This window comes from Crocuta crocuta, unplaced genomic scaffold (genome assembly GCF_008692635.1).
Source record: "Crocuta crocuta isolate KB4526 unplaced genomic scaffold, BGI_CrCroc_1.0 scaffold45, whole genome shotgun sequence".
Taxonomy (NCBI): Eukaryota; Metazoa; Chordata; class Mammalia; order Carnivora; family Hyaenidae; genus Crocuta; species Crocuta crocuta.
The window spans coordinates 3,442,321-3,462,666 of record NW_027530544.1 but is presented as its reverse complement, the minus strand read 5'-3'; the positions used below and the strand labels follow the sequence as shown (position 1 = coordinate 3,462,666).

Sequence of the window (20,346 nt, the reverse complement as noted above, 5' to 3'; positions counted from 1 at the left end):
ACATCTGTCTTTGTGTATGTGGAAGGATGTGACACAAGGGCCACAGAAAACTTCCAAAAAGAATTCCATTTGTTGGATAAAATTATAACTACAAACATTTATTTGGTGGTAACTATGTGCCAGGTATTGTGCTAACCCAGTCACATGCCTTATTTTCTTTAATTCCCTCCAAGAAACAATAAGGCAGATATTACTAATGTTATTATCCCCCCCTTTTTTTTTATAGATGGGAAACTGAGAGCCACTGAAAGGTTAAGAAAGTTTTGTGATAAAATTAAGAGTTGAGTTGGCAGGTTCTAGATAGTTCTAAAGCTATTTGTAGGCTTCTGGTTCTAGATATTCTTGGAGACTTTAAGTTGACTGGTATCTAATAACTGTCATCTTGAGCCAAGGGAAGTCAAGGGACATATTCATGCATTTGCCTTTTCTCTTTCAGCATGTGAAGACGGATATAGGCTTGAAAATGAAACCTGTATGAGGTAGGCTCCGTGCTCATTTATCCCGATGCATTTGTGACCAGCCTTATTTAGAAGTTACTTGGGTAGACTGCCTCCCGTTACTTCTTGTGATTTTCAAAGTAACTGTTGTTTTTTTCCTTGGTTGACTTGCAGTTGCCCATTTGGACTCGGTGGTCTCAACTGTGGAAACCGTGAGTATGCAAGGGTCTGGAGTTTCGTGTGGGCGGGGCCAGCGTCGTGGTCCTGCGCAGGGTGTGCGCCTTCCCCTTCCTCCGCTTCCTCTCAGCCCCATGCTGGGAGGTGTGGGGAAAGCGAGGGCTCCCCAGGGGCTCCAGGCCTGGCCGAGGAGATGAGCACATTCCTGAACAGCCCTGACTGTGGGGTGTTAATACAAGAAACTAGGTGGGAGTGGGAGGCTGAACAGAGCACGCCTAGCAGACTAGAGGTGCCTCCCCAGTATTTCTTGGAGGGGATGGAACTGGAGGTTTGGGAAGACTTCAACTGGCAGGTGTAGGGGGATAAGGAATCCAGGCAGAGGGAACAAGTTGAAGGTCTTGGGGCAGCCTGAGCTGGAGGTGTTCCGGGACAGTCTGTGTGTGGTGTGGCTGAGGACAGAAGGAGAAGAAGGTGGAGTGGAGGGTTAGTTTGGCAGAGGATAAAGGGACCAAGCTGTTCTGGTGTTTGATGGCCAGCCTGAGACTTTCGGCTCTAATTAGTATCCATGGGGGAAGCAAGAGTCAGAGAGAGGATAGCAGTTGATCAAGAAAACCAGGTCAGGCTGCAGTAAGGAGGGTGGATTCAGTTCTTTGAGAAAAGCTGTTGCGACTCATTTAAGATCACTTTCATTGATGTTTTGTGATATGGAGAGCTGAGAAATGATTGAAAGAAATTCTGGATATAGGATAAAATAGGAATAATAACATTCAGTACTTTATTTTAGGATAGCTTTGTCCCTCATCCTATAGATGAATGTACCAACAGTCTGCGTTCAAAGTTGATTGGACCAAAAGTAGACATGACCTTATTTGATATGTGTAAGAGTGCCCAGTTCCTGTTCCCCAGTAGTATACCTGACATTTTATGTCTTCACTGGTATTTTCTTTGCTTATAAAGCTTTCTATTAGTAAGTTTCATTATTGCACTTTCTTTGAGCATAAATAAGAAATAAATAAACTAAAATAATAAAGTAAAACAAATTCAATACTTAACTGACATAAAGCTATATTGGTGTGCCCAGCATGGAGCCACTTTCAGGCCAGTCTAGAGACTTGGAATTACATGTCCACCTAGGATTACCAGTGATTTGGGGGCATTGGCTTTATCCTGACTGCAAACTAGCAAGAGGTTACAGTAGATACCCTAAGAGAAAGACTGGGGAGGCATTTCTAAAAACAAATATGTCTAGAGTCATATAGAAGTTCAGAATTAATGTCATTTGGTTTTTCGTGTGTGTGTGTGTGTTTAAGTAGTAAGCTGAGGCCATGGAGAGGTAGACAACCCTATCATATTTAGTAATCACTAAGGATACCATCATGCCATAAAACCACTTAAGCACAGATATTCATCATGATGGACCCAAGTCATCGCACACCAAATGGTGTTCCATGTTATTATGAACTCGTTTTTACTTACAAAGCTTCTAACACTAAATGTGTGAAGGCTTTCCACACACCAAGCAATTCTGACATTATCCAGAGTCAGTGTCAGGTACCGTCTCTGTGTCCCAGGACTGCCCCTACTTCAGACACCAATCCCAAGTCCACGCTTCTGGGACTTCTGACCAGCCAGTTATAAATCCGGGGTTCCCACGACCCCTTCCTCAGGATCAGTAATTTGCTAGAACCGCTTATAGAATTTATAGATACAATAGAGTTGTATCACATATGCAAGAAACTAAATAAAAAAGAAATTTATAGATACATATGTATCACATATGCAAGAAAAATTATTTAATGTTACCAGCTTATTATAAAGGATGCAACTCAGGAATAGCCAAATGAAGGGATGCCAAGGCAGGTATAGGGACAGGTGCTGGAAGCTTCCATGCCCTTCCAGATGCACCACCTTCCCCACTCCTTTAAGTGTTCACCGCTGCAGAATTTCTTGGAACTTGATTGTTTAGGGTTTTGGGGGGAGTTCCAGTACATAGTATCAGTAAATTATATCATTGGTCATGCGCCATTGGAGGTTGGAGGTGGGATTGAAAGTTCCTCAGCAAAGAGCCCCCATCCCTGGAGGGTTACTTCATTAGCATAAACCAAGGTGTGTTTGAAAGAGGCTCCTAATGAATGACAAAAAATGTAACTCCTACCCCTTTCATCCAGAAATTCCAAGCGTTTTTAGAAGCTCTTAGCCTAAGAACCAGGAGTGGAGACCAAATAGAAATTTCTTAGTATATCGCAGTATCACAGGTGTACTCAGTGTAACAAGAGGAAGAAGTTATCATACGTGACGCTTTTTAAAAATTATTTTTAAATATCTTTGCTTGAAAAGGTGGGCTTCACAAGCTCCTCTCTACTTCCCAGATGGGCTTGGATGCTGCCTGACTCATGAAACATTTAATAAGGCCAACTAGATCTTCAGCAGTGCTCAAAAGTAGGCTTTTGTTTTGTTTTGTTTTGTTTTTTTAAATTGAAGTACAGTCGACACACAATGTTACATGAGTTTCAGGTGCACAACATATGATGTGACAAGTCTATACGTGATGCTGTGCTCACAAGTGTAGCGACCATCTGTCACCATCCATCAATACTTAACTGACATAAACAACACCATTGATTACATTCCTTATGCTGGACCTTGTATTCTTGTGACCTATTCATTCTGTAACTGGGGGCTTCGGGGTTTTTTGGTTTTTGTGGGTTTTTTGTTTGTTTTTGGGTTTGGTTTTTTTTTTTTTTTTAGATTTGTTGGCTTATGTAAAACAGTATGGATAGCAGTGTATATTCCTTTATAAAAATCACTGTTTAGATGAGATTTCTCAAATGGGTTCAGGAACTTTATGCTTGTGTTCAGGAAGGTATCTGCTTTACAGGGGCTGCCTGGGGTACCTGGCAGAATTACCTGTGTTCACTTTCTAGTGTGAATCTCTCTTAAAACCAGAACTGAACCATAGAACACTCCTAAATTGATTAGAGAATAGAGTAGCCTGCACATGAAAATAGACAGAAGAAAGCCTAGAACTTTCGATGTAGAAAGAGGAGCATAAATAGGCAAAACATTTAGGATAATTTGAGACATGTTCACCAAATGCTAGAATACTAGAACTAAAGAGCATCTATAGTTTTTTAGAAGAGACGATGTAGAGCTAACAGTAGCAATTGCACCATAAGCCTCTGAACCTTATTCTAAGACACTGTATGTATTAGAAATGGAGAAGCTTTAGATAATGTCATAGAAGATGGCTTTGGAAAAATTTGAGGGAGGAAGGCTCAAGATACGTATCACATGTGCAAGAAATGTACTTGAATAGAACCCCATCGGGTAGCAAAGGGAGAGTGCAGAAAGCACCTGAGGAGTGTGGAGATGTGGTGGCCCTGGGGTTAAGCCAGGGAGCAGGAGGTAAGAGATGCCATCTGCCACATCCCCCTGGTCCTGACAGGCCTGGTCCGGAGCCAGTACTTCAAACCTCATTTGGTCACACACAGCTCCCTACATAGGCTTTACCAGAAAATGCTCTGATTTCTCAGTGAATGGAAGAGTGATCCCAGGAGGGAAAATGGATATAGGGGAAAGCCCCAAAAAGGGTTGGGGGAAAGGGCATTGTTCTAAGTGGAATTTAGCAATGTTTTTTCAGAGTTCATTAGAGACTATGCAGGTCTGGAGATGATATACCTCTATAGCCATTGACTGTTCTGTAAGTTCCTGTGTCTCCCCGTTATGTTTGTGGGGTCTTGGAAGTAGCCGGGATATTTCTCTCTGATCCTGCAACTTCTTTTCCTTCCGCTTGCATCCAAGTTGTTAACATTATGTCCAGCAGAGGGCAGGCTTCTGTCTGGATGACTTGCTTCCAGCCACCTTGTGTTGGTGACTTTTGTTAACTCCTTGATGGTGTGCGAATATCACCGTATGATTTTGATATCTGTTTTAGTGTTGCAAAGCAATCAACAGTGGCTGATAATAAATAGCACCTGCCACGTATCCCTTTGAGATCTCAGATCAGCCATCAGTGCTGGTTAAGGAATGGGGAACATCTGAATTTCATCCCCATTTGTGGCGATGGCACCTTGTGAAATCTGTGCTAGTCACTCAATGTCTTGTGCCAAATAACAGGGCTCTGACCACTCATTGCTGTCACTCCTGCTGTCACCACCAATGACAGTGAGTGCCTTCTTGGGGCTATGGCTTAGGCTAGATTCTTTGCAGGCAAGAAATGTTTTTCTCTGCAGACTTCTTGGGGCCACGATCTACCGAAGCCCAGTGAGGTGGAGGGCTCAGGTTTGCTTAGCCTAATCTTGAGATTCCCTCACTCCTACATTCCTGGAAGTCATCCCACCTGGCTACATTCTGGGTTTAGGCATAACTTGTGACCTGCCTTTCTGAAAGTTTCTGTTAGCTTTCGAGTTATGGGCAGATTTCATTTCCTGATCCTTATAGGGAACATCCTTCAAGCTGCAGAGGTCAGGATGAGCCCTTCTTGCAAACCCTTACATCTCAGAGGTAGCACGGGCCCAGCTGGACTCCCACAAGCACCTGGTGGGGCCACCTGCACCCCTGCATTCACCCTGCAGCTCAAGTCCGCACCTGTCACTGCACTCCTTTTTCTTTTCTTTCTATGTCCAATAAACAGAGACCTGTTCATACCACAGATCCCAACAATTCTGCCTTCTAGCACTTGTACTGGCCGCAGAATTCTCTTACAGACTGTCAACAGAGATGCCCCTGCTTCTCCTTCTGCCCCACCTTTCCTCAGGTGCCCTCATTTCCTCCTTTGCTTGGATTTTACATGGACTCCTCCTTGCACTTCCCACACCATCTTGGTTTGCTTCACCTCTTTTCTCTTTTTACAATCAATTAATTTTGTTTTTTCATAATATAAAATAACTTGTGCCCACTAAGTTTCATTTTTTAACTCCAGTTAATTAGAAAATAGATAGGAGGTGAGGGAAGAAGGAAACTACAGTAAACACTCTCATCACCTATTAAACCCCTAAAATGATCCGCACCACTGTTAATACCTTGGCATCTACCCTTGCTGCTAAGTGTGGCCCACAGGACCCCCCTGAGCTTATGGGAAATGTAGCTTTTCAGGCCTCTCCACTCCAGACCTACAGAGTCAGAATCTGAATTTTAACCAGACCCCTCTATTTGATTAATATGCAGATTTACACACATATTAAAGGTTGAGAAGCCCTGGTTTTCTATCTTTCCAGAAGTACGTATATGTGCATCTTTCTGCTTTGTATACATATACTGTTTTGTAACCTGTTTTTAAACCTAGTAGGCTGTGCAGTGTTTTCATTTACATAATTTTATAAGGTCACTTTCCATAACTATGGAATTCTACTCTGCAGATATACCATTTCTCTCTTACTACCTCTTTAATGTCTTTTTTTATATTCCCATCCTCTAAGCCATTTTTCTTTTTTGTGGTTATTGTCACTTTGTGATTACAGAACTCGCATAATTTTCTTAGATTACCTTTGTCTGGCTGCAGACATTTTTACCCATCCCTCTTTTATGTTCACAACATGCCTTTAAAAAAATTTTATTTATTTATTTATTTATTTATTTATTTATTTATTTTTTGAGAGAGAGAGAAAGAAAGAGACAGGGCATGAGCAGGGGAGGGGCAGAGAGAGACACACACACAGAATCCGAAGCAGGCTCCAGGCTCTGGGCTGTCAGCACAGAGCCCGATGATGCGGGGCCCAAACCCACAAGTCATGAGACCGTTACCTGAGGCAAAGTCCGAAGCTTAACTGACTGAGCCAGCCAGGCGCCCCTCACAGCATGCCTTTTTGTAGGTCACTCTTTCTGTTCAAAGGTCCTGTGTTCCTTCTTCAGTGGAGACTCCTTCCCCACCAGCCTCTTGACATGGCCAGGAGGCTTTAGAGCCCATTTTCCCACATATGATCCTCTTCCTCCGCTTCCAGTGAAACCAGAACATTCAGCTTAAAGATCTACATTGACTTCCCACCCATCCCACCATCTGGTGACCATTGTATAAAGTATCTTTTAGTGAATTCACTCTGTTGTTACACTGAGCTTTAAAATGATCCGCACCAGTGGAAATGCTGTGTGTTGGCAGGAGTCAGTTACTCATAACAAACATGCAGGATAACAGGACTAAACTGCTTAGGAATGAGAAAAGATAATTAGTTGTCCAGAAGTCATCTGGAAATCTCATTCCCCTTGAAGCCAACATCTCACGCAATGTCAGACGGAAAGGAAGTAGGGCTTGGGAGAGAATACTGCTCTGTATCTACTCTTGGGTATGGCCACATACAGCCTAAAGATGTGAGAAAGACACGTTTCACAAGCCACAGACAAGAAGAAGAATGCTGTAAACAGAAGCCAAGCTGATGCAAGAGGAATGGAAAGATTTTAAAGGCAAAAGTTTAACCATGCATTACTAATGAGCTCAGTGAGGGAGGACATGGGGACAACTGAATGAATTTTAAAATAAAACGAATGTGGCCACCTAGATAAATCTGTAATGGGTTCAAGAGTTATAAAAGAAGGTGTATGGGTTGGTTCAATTCTGACACCCCTTGTGACATGTGTGTTTTTTCCATGCCACCAAGTGCTTAACTTACTTCTGACATGATCTACCTGGAGACAGCATCAGATCCCACAGGTTAAAGGCTCAGCCCCATTAGACTGTCTCCCCTTCTTCATCAGATCCCAACTGCAAGTCCAGGTGCCTGTCACCTACACTTCTGACCAACCAGCTGTGGATCAGTGGTTCACATAAGACCCTCCTTGGGGTGGATTAATTTGCTAATAAACAGAACTCAAATAGTTTACTCACTAGATCACTGGTTTGTTATAAAAAGATGTAACACATGAACAGCCAGATGGAAGAGGCATATAGAGCAAGGCCCAGGGCAAGGTTGAGGGGTTTCCATGTGCTCTTCCAGGGAGCCACTCTCGCCAACTCTCTGCATGTTCATTTGCCCAGAAACTGTGAACTCTGTCTTTTTGGGATGTTATGGAGGCTTTACTACATTGGCATGATTGACTAAGTCCTTGGCCACTGATGAATTCAACCTTCCCAGAGGTCAGGGGATGGCGAAAGTTCCAGCCCTCTAATCACATGGTTGATTCTCCAGGCAACCAGCCCCCCATCCCCAGATGCTTTCCAAAAGTCACCTCATTAGCATAACAAAAGACACCTCTCTGTTCTCTTTACTTAGGAAATTGCAAGGGTTTTAAGAACTCTGTGCCAGGAAGGGGGTAAGACCAAATATATATTTCTCATTGTAAATCACAGTATCACCACTGGCTAAGGTTCTTCTGGAGTAAATAAGCCTCACTAGCTTAAGCAACAAAAGACATTTTATTGGAAGGATCCTGGGGTCTATCACGGAATTCCAGGGTCAGAAGGCGTAAGAATCGGGGAGAACCACAGCAGCTGGAGGTTAGGGGCCTGCTTTTCAGAGTACACATTAGCATAACTCCATCTCCGTCTCTCACCTTCGCTCTTTGTTGTGGGTGTCCGTGTGCAGGCTTTCCCTCCTTCCCAGACAATGTGACTGGGAATAGACTCAGCAGGCAGCTTTAAGTATGTGTCACCCATTCAGCCGTTTTGAAAGAGAAGGCATGTGTGCCCTCTCCGACACTCTCTCTCTCTTCACCAAATTGCAATTCCTGGGAAGGAGCTGACTGATGCAGTTTGGATCATGTGTTTACTCCTGGACCAGTTGACTGTAGCCAGGGATGGTGGTACACGTACAGGCATGACCCTCTCTAACCACCCCCGCTGTAACCTGCACATGAGGGGCATGAACGTTCCCAGAGAAGGGCTGCCTAAACAGACAATCCAGTAGTAGTTTTCATCCAGATGAGCATAGAAACAAGGGCAAATGTAGCTTATAGGAAAGACCCGGTCCACAGTGGCCCCCAACAACAATGACAGCAGCAGCAAACTATGATCGAACTACGAAAAGAATAAGGAAAAGATAGGCTGTGAAATAACAACAAATGTCAAGGGGAAAGTAGGACTAAGAATTCCAAGTTCATTATTCTGGAGAACCTCTTCATATTAGAAAAGATAGGATGGACAAGCCTAAGATGGCACTCATTGCCTTCTGTCTCACCCCAATAAATAAACAGAACCCCCACAAAACTGTAAACGTTATAGTTGTTTATTCAAATCCCATGTTCTTATACATCATTATGTGGCCTCATAATAAATCCAAGGTCAGTCTTAAGTTCAAAAGATTAGGTTTAGTTCATGAACTGACCTGATAGCAGTTATGAGGAAAAAACTTGCAGGTTATCTTGTCCAGAAACCCATTACAAGTTCCCAGTAATAAATAAGACCTGACTGCCAAAGAGCATCGAGCATACTCTAAAAAATTGTATATGTATGTATAAGATAAATTATATATATGTTTATGTATATACCCAAAATTTCTAGATGGAGAGGAGGGTGTGTGTGTGTGTGTATACGAATGACATTTGGGAGGCATAGAAAAGCACAAAGAAGAAAATACAAGTTAGTCATGATTTCCCAAGGCAGTGCCAACTTCTATGAGTGTTTTGGTGGATCTCCTTGTGGCCATTAATACTTGCCTTTCTTTCTTTCTTTCTTTCTTTCTTTCTTTCTTTCTTTCCTTCTTCTTCCTTCCTTCCTTCCTTCCTTCCTTTTCCTTCCTTCCTTCCTTCCTTCCTCCCTCCCTCCCTCCCTTCCTTCCTTTCTCTTCCTTCCTTCCTTCCTTCCTTCCTTCCTTCCTTCTTCCTTCCTTCCTTCCTTCCTCCCTGTTTATTTCTTTATTATGACAGAGAGAGATAGAGAGAGTGAGCAGGAGAGGGCCAGAGAGAGAGAATGCCAAGCAGGTTTCACACTGTCAGCACAGAGCTCAATCTCACCGTGAGATCATGACCTGAGCCTAAATCAAGAGTTGGATGCTTAACCCACTAAGCCACCCCCAACACCCCCATCTGTGTTTATATTAGGCAACTTTCGTTCTAAGGAGGACTCTGCCACAACTGAAGCCAGTTGCAAGAGTGGCTTCTAAAATGAGTGCCTGCTTGTTTTTGTTGGAAGTGGGAAAATTTGAACTTGGTGTGGAGGGTTAAGCAAGAGTAGACTTCGGCCTTTCATTAGGAACAAAGGAAGCCACTGTAGGATTTTAAAACAGAGAAATGGCTTGGTCAGACTTGTTCTTTTAAATGAGTGAGCAAGACTGGGCATGGGAAGAAGTGTTGGGAGGTGATTGACCTTTCCTGGTCAAGAGTTGATAGCAGTTTAGGGTGGTGTTGGTTGGGACAAAGAAAAGTCAACAGATTCAAGAGATTTTGTTGAAAGTGAAACTTGAATACATATGTCAGGAGGTGTGGGAGAGGATTACCTCATTCCATGGTTTGCCTTTGCCTCCTGTAGGTCTTAATACTGATGGTTTTTCAAGATAATCGGGTTTCTGTGCTATTTATTTAAATAAATGATAGGTATGTGATTGGATAGCTTCTATTTGCTTTTATCACACAGTCTGCTTGCTGTCAGCTCCTCATGCATGTTACTTCGACCTTACCTGAATACCTAAGAGACCACGGTTCCAGTCTTAATTTACTACCGAAAATCTGGTTATTGGCCCTTTTTAAAAATCCTACACCTTACAACCTGAGAACATAATTTTAATTATATTTCCACAACAACAACAACAAATCAATCTGAATACTGAATGGACTTTTTTTTTTTTTTTTAGTGTTTATTTATTTTTATGAGAGAGATAGAGATAGAGCACTAGCTGGGGTAGGGCATAGAGAGAGGGAGACACAGAATCTGAAGCAGGCTCCAGGCTCTGAGCTGTCAGCACAGAACCTGACATGGGGCTCAAACCCACAAACCGTGTGATCCTGAACCTGACCTGAAGTCAGGTGCTTAACTGACTGAGCCACCCAGGTGCTCCTGAATACTTTGTTGAAAATATAATTTTGCCAGAAATATGTAGGTATAAAACCAATTAATTAAAATGTTAATATTGTGTATTACATGTGTTATGTGTGTGCTTACATCTATGACTGCCAGTATCTGGTGGTTTAATCCAGTTTGTACGTATTCAGGGAACAACTCGGTGCCTAGCATGGTTCTTGCAGTGATTCCCAAACTCTACACTTACTTGACCAGTAATATTCCTTACAATATAGGGTTGCTTACTTTTTACCTTAACAAGTAAGAACCTAAAACCAAATAAAGACTTTTTATATCTACTATATCATCATCAATTCAAAAAAATTAAAAACAATTTATACCAAAGGGTGGGAAGTAGCCAAGAAATGTTTCTATTTTCTCCACTCATGTTTTTAAAAAGAATTTTACTGGAGACATAATTTACACATAAGAAAATGTACCCATCTTAAGGGAGAAAAAAAACTAGGAAGGATAAAATCTTAGATGCTACAACAGTTATTAAAACCAACAAATTTAGTTTTTGCATCTCCTTTAGTTTTCTTTTAGTGAAAGTGACATCGGGGCTGGTCTACAGGTAGAATTTGGGATCCATGCACCATTCTAGGAGTGGCTGAGAAAGGAGAAGTCTTCTCAAACCAGTGTAGGCAGGGGAAGAAAAATAATTTTCCCTCTATCCTTCTAGAACCCTCCCTCCCTCCCCTCAATAAAAGATTAACAGGAGAAAAATAAAACAATTTCAATTGTGTAACGCACATAGGAGCCCCACAAAGATAGGAGGTGCAAAGGTAGCCAGATATTTGATGCTTTTATACCCTTCTGAGCTAAGGAAAGGGCTAGGCAGCAGGGGCCGCACTGGCAGGGGAGGCAAGCCAGTGATGGTGAGAGGAAGAAATGTTTGGTAAACAAAGCCTGCTTGGCTGGGAAGACCAGTTCTGTCTGTTGAAAAAGTGATCCTTGGTCACAGCAGTCTTCCCAGTAGAGGCCCCTTTTCTAATGTAAATCTCCCTTACAAAAGGGTTACTCCTGCCCTTTTTTTCCTTTTTAATTGTTTTTAATGTTTATTATTTTTGAGAGAGAGAGAGGGGAAGAGAGAGAGGGAGGGAGGGAGAGAGAGAGAGGGAGAGGGAGAGAGGGAGGGAGGGAGGGAGAGGGAGAGAATGAGCTGGGGAGGGGTAAAGGGAGAGGGAGACAGAATCTGAAGCCAGCCCTAGGCTCTGAGCTGTCAGACCCTTAACTGACTGAACCACCCAGGTGACCCAAGGGTTGGTTACTCCTGCTCTTTTCAGAGCTACCCCTGTGTTGCAGTTTCTCACAAATCATCAGCTCAACGAGGATTATTTGGGGTAGTATACTGGGCTGTTCTCCTACAGAGAAAATGAGGAGCTAGCCATGAGGAGCCCTTACTAGGGGCCTAAGAATGAAAGGCAAGGTCTCCATCTGAGGCCTGGGGATAGCTATGGGCTGGGGAAGGAACAACTCCTTTGTATTCATTTATTTATTTATTACCTCTTACCTGTCCATTTTTGTCCTTTTTCAACCTGTTTAGCCTATCAGCTGATCACCGTGGTGATTGCAGCAGCAGGAGGCGGGCTTCTCCTTATTCTAGGCATTGCGCTGATTGTTACCTGCTGCCGGTGAGTGATGGGGGTTCACATTCTAATTCTCTTGCCTCTCTTGCCTCTGCTAAGCACAGGTCAGTTTTTACTCTTTTAAAGAACGTTAGGGGTGGTTCACAGTATTAAATCATATGACTGAATCATGAAAAAAAGGAGAAAGGGAAATTCATGAGAGGTAGTGCCACGGAGCGAAGAAAAGGACAGCAAATGGTAGGTACTTTATTTCCTTTACTAAAAAAGGAATACGCAAAAGCACAAGCAACAAAAAAGTGATAGATTGGACTTCATCAAAATTAAAAACTTCTGTGCTTCAAAGAACACTATCAGGAAAATGAAAACACAACCCACTGAACAGGAGAAAGTGTTTGAAAGCCATATGTCTAATAAGGGACATGTATCTAGAATAGATAAAGAATTCTTACAACTCAATAATGAAAACGCAACCTAATTTAGAAATGGGCAAACAACTTGAATAGACATTGCCAAAGGAGATAAGCATATGGCCGGGAGGCACATGAAAGAATGCTCAGTATCATTAGCCTTGGGGAAATGCAAACAAAATTGCCATTAGATATCACTTTGCACCCACTAAGAGGGCTATTAAAAAAAAAGAAAATACCAAATATTGGTGAGGATGTGGAGAGGTCAGAATGCTCACATTCTGCTGGTGGAAACATACAATGGTGTAGCCTCTGAAAAAGCCTGGCAGTTCCTCAGAAAGTTAACCACACTGTTGCCATTTAACCCAGCCCCTCCACTCTGAGGTATCTACCCAGAGAACTGAATATGTGTGTCTACACAGAACCATGTACATGAGTGTTCATAGCAGCATTATTCGTCAGAGCCAAAAGGTGAAAATAACCCCAATATCTACCATCTGAGGTATAGATAGGCAAGATGGGATATATCCACATGATGGAATATTATTCAACCATAACATGGAGCGTAGTATAGACACAAGCTATAAGATTCGTGAACTTTGAAAATATTAAGTGAAAGAAGTCAGTCACAAAAGACCGCCTACTGTATGATTCCATTTATATGAAATGTTCAAAATCGGCAAATCTAATAGAGATAGAAAGTAGATTAGTGGTTGTCTGGGTCTGGGGTGGAGGGGGAGTGGGGAGGAACGGCTAAGGAGTAAGGGGTTTCTTTTTGGGGTGATGAAAGTATTGTAAAATTGTAATGATGTTTGCACAAGTCCGAATATACTACGACCACTGGCGCGTACACTTTGGGAACATTTAGAAACAACGATGAGCGGGGTCACCTGAGATAATTTAGCAGTAAACAGTTTGTAGCAGGCACATGGGGTGAGCAGGGCTCAGCACTAGACCTGGCTCTGGGCCTCCCGGAAGCCAGCATGACTGAGTTTCTACTGGAAAAGGAAGAGAAAGGAAGGAGTTGGATTCTCGGTGATTATCTAGTCAGATAAGGGAAAATTATGACCTTTGATTTAGATGATTATAAATGGCAGGAATTTCTCTGACGTAGAAGATGGATGGCACTTACCAAAATAGCAAGTTATCTTTTCAACCATTGACATGGAGGACATTTTAAGATATCCTTCACCTTCTAGAAAGGCTGCAGAGAGCCATTTGCCCTAACTGCCCATCCAGGAACGCGGTCCTTTGCCTGTCATTTACAAAGTTACCACCAAATCATCAAAAACAAACTGTATGAATGGAAATAAAATCCTGGGTATGAGACTAGAAGCTAGAGAAATTAAACGTTAAGAGGACAGAAGTCTTATATTTGCTAAGAGTCCATATTTGCTAAGTCTCATATTTGCTAGAGAAGGAGGCTGTGACCATGGGCGACAAAGGGAAGGTGACTGTGAATTAGTAAGTCATTGTTTGAAACCGGATGCCCTGCCCTCCAGGGAGCAACACAGTGGCAGGTCTGTTCTGAACATGTGAGAAGGGACAACGCCTAAGCCACATGCTGGACATTTGGTTTTATGACCCTGAGTCATTTCGTGCCTTCCGAGAAAATTTATTTATAGGAAAGTGAGGTAACCAGGAAGAAACTTCAGAATATCTTACCCAGGACCAATGTAAACAAAAAAGTCTGATCCTAAGACCATTTGATATGTGAATCACACATAGTTTTTTCTTCTTTTTTTTTTAATTTTTTTTTTTTTTTTGAGAGAGAGAGAGAGCAGGGGAGGGGCAGAGAGAGAGAGAGGGAGAGAGAATCCCAAGCAGGTCCCGTGCTGCCAGCACAGAGCCTGACGTGGGGCTTGATCCCATGAACTGTGACAGCATGACCTGAGCCAAAACCAAGAGTCTGACGCTTACCCGACTGGGCCACCCAGGTGCCCCGAATCACACGTATTTCAACCGTTTCTAGCCAGTGAACCCCACAAGTAGGGAACTTACCCTGGGCTTTCCCTAACCTGCTGAAAGGAGGATATGTGTGGGTAATATAAACAGGTGGGCATTTTTGGCAGATGAAACATCCCATTTTTATGGTCTGTGAAGTAACTTCACGTGGTAAAAGGGCATTTGCTGGTGAAGCAGAAGGCCTGAACTGTAGTCCCAGCTTTGCCAGTAGCAAAACATGACCTGAGGAACAAGTCTTATCTTTTCGCAAAGCCAGAGCTGTCTCATCCCCAGAGCTCCTCCTTTTAATAAATCTTGGTGTGATCTAGAAGCTTCCATGTGCATTCTGGTGCTCAGGCAGGTTTGGAAGCACTGGACTGAAGAATCCTAAAGGCCCTTTGGCTCCAGCATTCTGGGAATTTAAGACTCTGATTTCCCTGGCTCCCCTGTGATGCAACAACCTCTGTCCCCAGAAGAGACTGTCTGCTTCACTGCTTCATTGCAGCTGTGTTCGTCCTCTCTGTCCCTGGTAACCTGTCCCTTCAGGTGGGAAGATTTGTTTTGTTTTGTTTTGCATTTTTTTTTTTGCATCTAACTGCATTTTTACCTGTTTTAGGCAAACAGTAAAAATAATAATAATACCATTTTTCATGGGCATCTACAGAAGAATATAATGTAGCTTTCAGTCTACTTTACCTTCTAAAATAATAGAACATGCTTTCACAGATACCATTTCTTTAAAGAATGTATTCATTTAAATTCTCAAATATTTTTCATTCCACAGAAAGAGTAAAAATGACATAAGCAAACTCATCTTCAAAAGTGGAGATTTTCAAATGTCCCCCTATGCTGAGTACCCCAAGAACCCTCGCTCACAAGACTGGGGCCGAGAAGCTATCGAGATGCATGAGAATGGAAGCACCAAAAACCTCCTCCAGATGACGGATGTGTATTACTCGGTGCGTATCCCTGCACCCGGTGCAGCTCAGGTTCCGGTTCCCTTGAGAGGGTGAGGATTGTGTTTTGTGGTAAAGATGCTACAGCCAGTTAAGGGTTAAAGAGAATGGTGGCATGAGCCTCTTATTTACATAATTTAATATTCAGTTTACCTACGACCTATTTGCATGGTGTTTATTAGTTTTGACATCAAGATATGAAGGATATTTCCACAGAGCAAATTACTTTTATTGGGCTGTAGCAGTAACCCTTCTTGTTACCAAATTTGCTTTTAAGCTACAAGATTGGAAACTGAAAGAGAAAGAGTTTGGTGACATTTAGCCCGTGGCCCTTACACATGCTTTCCCTCCTGTGAGGTTTGGGTAGTTAGAACTGGGGGACTGGAAACAGGTGTAAAGGGAACAATTCAATGTCATCCTCACCAAGCACTTCTCAGAGGTTTAGAAGAGTAGTCACCCAGTAGGTCTTCAATAATCGGCCACACCCAGCCCTGGACTACATCATTTGGAAAGATGGTAGCCTACCTTGAACCTTTGCTCCTTCTGTCCCACATTGAATAACCCCGGTCTAATTCCCATGTGCTGCCTGGTTCATTTCACATCACGCTGCCTCAGCCCTCCAGCAAACACAAATGGGGCTCTCTGAGCTGAAAGGTAAACAGACGTAGGTGACTTCTCATCCCGCATGGGCCTGTCTGAGGTAGCAATAAACACGAAATCTTGCCCCATGGGGACTTAATAGCACTAGGCAATACTGTGACGGAAGTCACAGCACCTCTGGTTGCTATGGGGACTGACTGTGAGGCTTCAGACTTTGGACAGGAGGGGTTCACGCTAAGGACGCTGTTGTTACAATGGACCCTTTGAAGAACTTGAAACTGGAGGAAGAACAAGAAGAAAGAAGGGGAAACAAACATAGACACAAACAGCGCTGGTTGAAACGTTCCCATGAATGTTTCTGCATAGATGCTTTGCTTCCTTCTCGGTCTGGGAAGTCCTTTCACTCTAATAACTGCAGCCATGTGTCTGCGGTATCTGCTAACCAACCAGAGGCCTGACCCAAGTGTGCCCGCGCACCGGCACGTTTTACTAGGGACTCTTCACCCCAGCATGGTGAGATCTCACAGGGACAAACAAAGCCGCGGTGTCGTAGGACCGACTCCTCTTCGTTTCCATGGAGTTAGCTCAAGAGTTGCCTTACATAGATGCCATCAAGAACTTAGACCAGCCGCATCTGCATTTCAGAAATAGACTGAGCAGCCTGTCGGAGCAGCGCCTACGCTTATGGCATGAAGCTGTCACCTGGGAAGGCTGTCCTCACAGCGCTCTCAGGTGTACTTTGGGCACCCCTAGGATTCACATTCGTTGTAGGCTGTATCCAGTGTTTTATTTCTGCCAGACAAGCATTTCCTCCTGGTAGTCCTCAGTGAGGGCCTCCTCAAAGTAGCCATGTCATTCCTTGGGGGCCTCTTCTGCACACCAGATAGGTAAGTCATGCTAGGATCTGGTCAGAGACACCTGAGAATCCCCGTTGGCCTCCTGCTCCGAGGTCCTAACTCCACCTTTGACAGGTGACATATGACCTTGCAAAAGTCAACTCTCCATTCACGGCAGAGACGGTAGTGCCCTGCTAAATGCCAGGGAGGATTTAAAACCATTGTGCGCCACAGAGACAGACACAGCTGGTAGTAATTAGGTAATAATATTGATGATAATTAGCCCAAGTCTTTTGCTATGTGGGTCTAAAATCGCTGGACTCCCCTTGATACTTTTTTTTTCTTTTCTAAACCTCCGTTTAAAATCTAGGCAGGGGCACCTGGGTGGTACAGTCAGTTAAGTGTCCGACTCCTGATCTCAGCTCAGGTGTTGAGCTCAGCTCAGGTCGTGAGTTCAAGCCCTGCACGGGCTCCACGTGGAGTCCACTTAAAAAAAAAAGAAAAGAAAGAATAAAATGGAGGCAAAAATATCCCAGGTTTCATGAAGCGAGGGCCTGGGGAGGTCCTGACTTCTAGGTGGGACCCTGCTCTGCTCTGTTTAGCTGCCTACGTCTTAGGTTTGTTAAAACATAGCACTATTCTTTAAAAAAAAAAAAAAAAAACACACACACACACTTTAAATTTAAATCCACGAACAATAAGTTGACTTTTCTTCTTTTCTTTCTGGCCACCAGCCCACAAGTGTAAGGAATCCTGAACTTGAACGAAATGGACTCTACCCGGCCTACACTGGACTGCCGGGATCACGGCACTCATGCATCTTCCCTGGACAGTATAACCCATCTTTCATCAGTGATGAGAGCAGGAGAAGAGACTATTTCTAAGTGCGGAAGAGAGAGGGAGGGCCCACTGCTCTGAGCATCTTGTGGAACCTCAGCTACTCGGTCGGAGGACTGTACCAGGGGCGCCCCGCGAATACTGGCTGCTCCCAGGACTCGCGGAGCCACACGTGAATGGCAAGCAGGAAGCAAGACAGGCGTGAGGGGCATGGCCACAGCGGAAGGGGACTGATGGATGCGGGGACGTGGAACTGAGGGCTGCTCCTTAGGCACCTTCGCCGTTACTGTGAACATGAACGTGGGCCGGTACCAGGAGTCTCTGAGTTCAGCAGCCACCACTGGCCGAGGGTTGACTATTAGCCAGGGCACATGGTCAGGCACCTTCACCAGGACCCAGTCTTCTCAGTTTGCACTTTAGTAAATTGGGGAGGGAGGTCTCCTTTCGGATTTGTTTCAAGACTGTTCCAGAAAGAAGGCCTCTCTTCCTTAGACACTTCCATAGGCCTCAGCTGGGTGGTGATTAATTTATGGCAGAGTACTGGCTCTTTCGTTGTTTTCCTGCCCAGTATCTACATGCTAAACAACAGATGACGATGCTGAACACATCACTAAGGTTTGGAGATGCTATGGGGAATGTACAGAATGTTCATAGGCTTCTGCGTCTTCTGCAGTTTCCAAGCCCACCCTCAAAATGAGGGACTAAAATTTATGAGACATGGCACACACTCCACTTTGTTTTTTAGTCAAGGTGACACGTTTATTTAGGATCACTTTTTCCCTCTGCAATTAAATCCCACTTTTCCAAGTAAGTCTGGATCGGGGCAAAACAAGTTCCACGTGGTTTTCAGTAGAGGCACCCCGCTGCCTGTGGTGAGGCCCAGCAGTGGGCCCAGGCGCTGGGTCAGGGCCCTGGTGGGGGACTCCTCGTCCCTGTGTGCCTCGCCCCCCCGCCCCCAACCTTTGAACTACTATGTATGTGCAGTAGAAACAGAATGCAGCTTGGGGCTGAGAGGTATTTTCCATTGACGGAAAAGCAGCTTGGAGTCCCCGCAGCTGAATGCAGTGAGAGGAGTAGGCTGACGGGGCATGTTCAATTTCCCGAAACCCCAGTGCTTTGGGAAGCCATGTGGATTCCTGAGGAAGACTAGGGAGCTGGGACAGAGCCACTCGTCCCTGAGTCTGTTTCCCTGCCAGTGCAGCTTCTCCGTATCCCGGATCTTGTCCACCGACTCAGTGCAAACTTTCAAACCTGCTCAAAAGCTGTTTATTCACTGAAGAAATAACTTATTTTCACTCATGCAGTAATTTGTACCTCTTTATACTAACTACTGCATAGTTCCCTCCAGAAACATAATTTCAGTCAGCATCGGAGAACTACAGACTTGCGGGCCAGTTAAGGAGTTGAGAGTTTGCTTTTGGGAAGGAAATTCCACATGTCTTATTTATTATGCCTGCGGCATGGGTCCTGTGAGGAGGGGGCATACCCCGTGCTCAGTGTCTGTAACTGCTGCTTGGGGAACCACGATTGTTCTCGTCATCTGCTTTGAAAAGCTCCTGTTTGGGGATGAAAACACAGTGGTGAAAGAATTGTTCCCACCCTGAAGCTCAGAGCTCCGTGGCACCCACATTTCTGGAAGCGGTGTAGCCTTTGGGGACAGTTCAGTCTTGGGTGTAGTTGTTTCTTCAGAGATCTCTTTTCAGAATGTATCTAATCCTTATTCTTAGGTAACCCTCGTCCTAACAGTTTTAAGTGTAAACTCCCGTGTCCCATGGTCTCCACGAACCACCAGCAGCCTGCCAGCAGGAGCACAAGTCAGGTGTAATGCTTCTTAGTCGTTAAGTTGCACTTAATCTCCCGAGATACGCAAAGAAGTCCGTTCTTGTCGGTGGATGCCAACTTAACATTTCAGAGCATCATCTCTCCGAATTCTTGGGCCTTGCGTCTGTCTGAGGAAGCAAACAGCCCTGTGTGCCTCCTAGTCTCACATCTAGCTCGGAGGTCCTGCACTCCCCTCACCCGTGAGGTCCTGCACTCCCTCACAGGTAGCCTAGCTTCCCAGCTCTTGGTGTAGATCCTTGCTCCTCCCCGGGACCCAGAGCCATGGCGGGGAGCTATTCCCATGCTTAACTCAGCCAAGGGTGTTGGATGACATGACAGCTGACAAATCATCTCCTGTGTCAGGATCAGAAGCTATAAGCTCCACAAAATGAAGTGTTCTGTCTCAAAAGCATTCTTGGGGAGAATCCCCAAGTCGAGAAAACAGTGTCCTGTGAGTTTCAAGAATGCTTTCCTGTGAGTACGTTTTGTGCACATAAAATGGATTAAGAAAATTGTTTTTCTTTTACTGTGAAAAATAGAGGCCCCGTACAATGTTAAGTTCATATGTATCTCATTTCTAGGAGGCTGTAGGGTTGGGAAAGTGTATCTCAAAAGCGTGAGGGTCTAAGAACGTATGCAAACAGCATGGCCGTTATCCAGGGCCAGCTGCCACCTGAGTGAGGAAGGGAGAGGCTTGCTTTGCCCCTGCTTGGAGTTAATGCCTCCTAAAGGACCCTACGGGGGCTGAGGGCAAAACCCCAGTAGGACAGCAGCAGCCACTGGACTGAGGGGACAGGGCTGGGCCCCCCCCCCCCCCCCC

General features: G+C 44.2%; 1 protein-coding gene across 1 annotated transcript in view; it reads left to right on the top strand.

Moving 5' to 3' along the window:
* The window catches only part of HEG1 (heart development protein with EGF like domains 1), a 55,700-nt gene extending 35,360 nt beyond the window's left edge, over positions 1–20,340 (top strand). Inside the window, exons 13-17 of the mRNA XM_077767630.1 lie at positions 437–479; positions 612–649; positions 12,083–12,170; positions 15,261–15,435; positions 17,603–20,340. Coding sequence (XP_077623756.1) covers positions 437–479; positions 612–649; positions 12,083–12,170; positions 15,261–15,435; positions 17,603–17,752 — 494 coding nt within the window. The 3' untranslated portion in view covers positions 17,753–20,340. The remainder of the gene's footprint in view (positions 1–436; positions 480–611; positions 650–12,082; positions 12,171–15,260; positions 15,436–17,602) is intronic.
* The last annotated feature ends 6 nt before the right edge of the window (positions 20,341–20,346 follow it).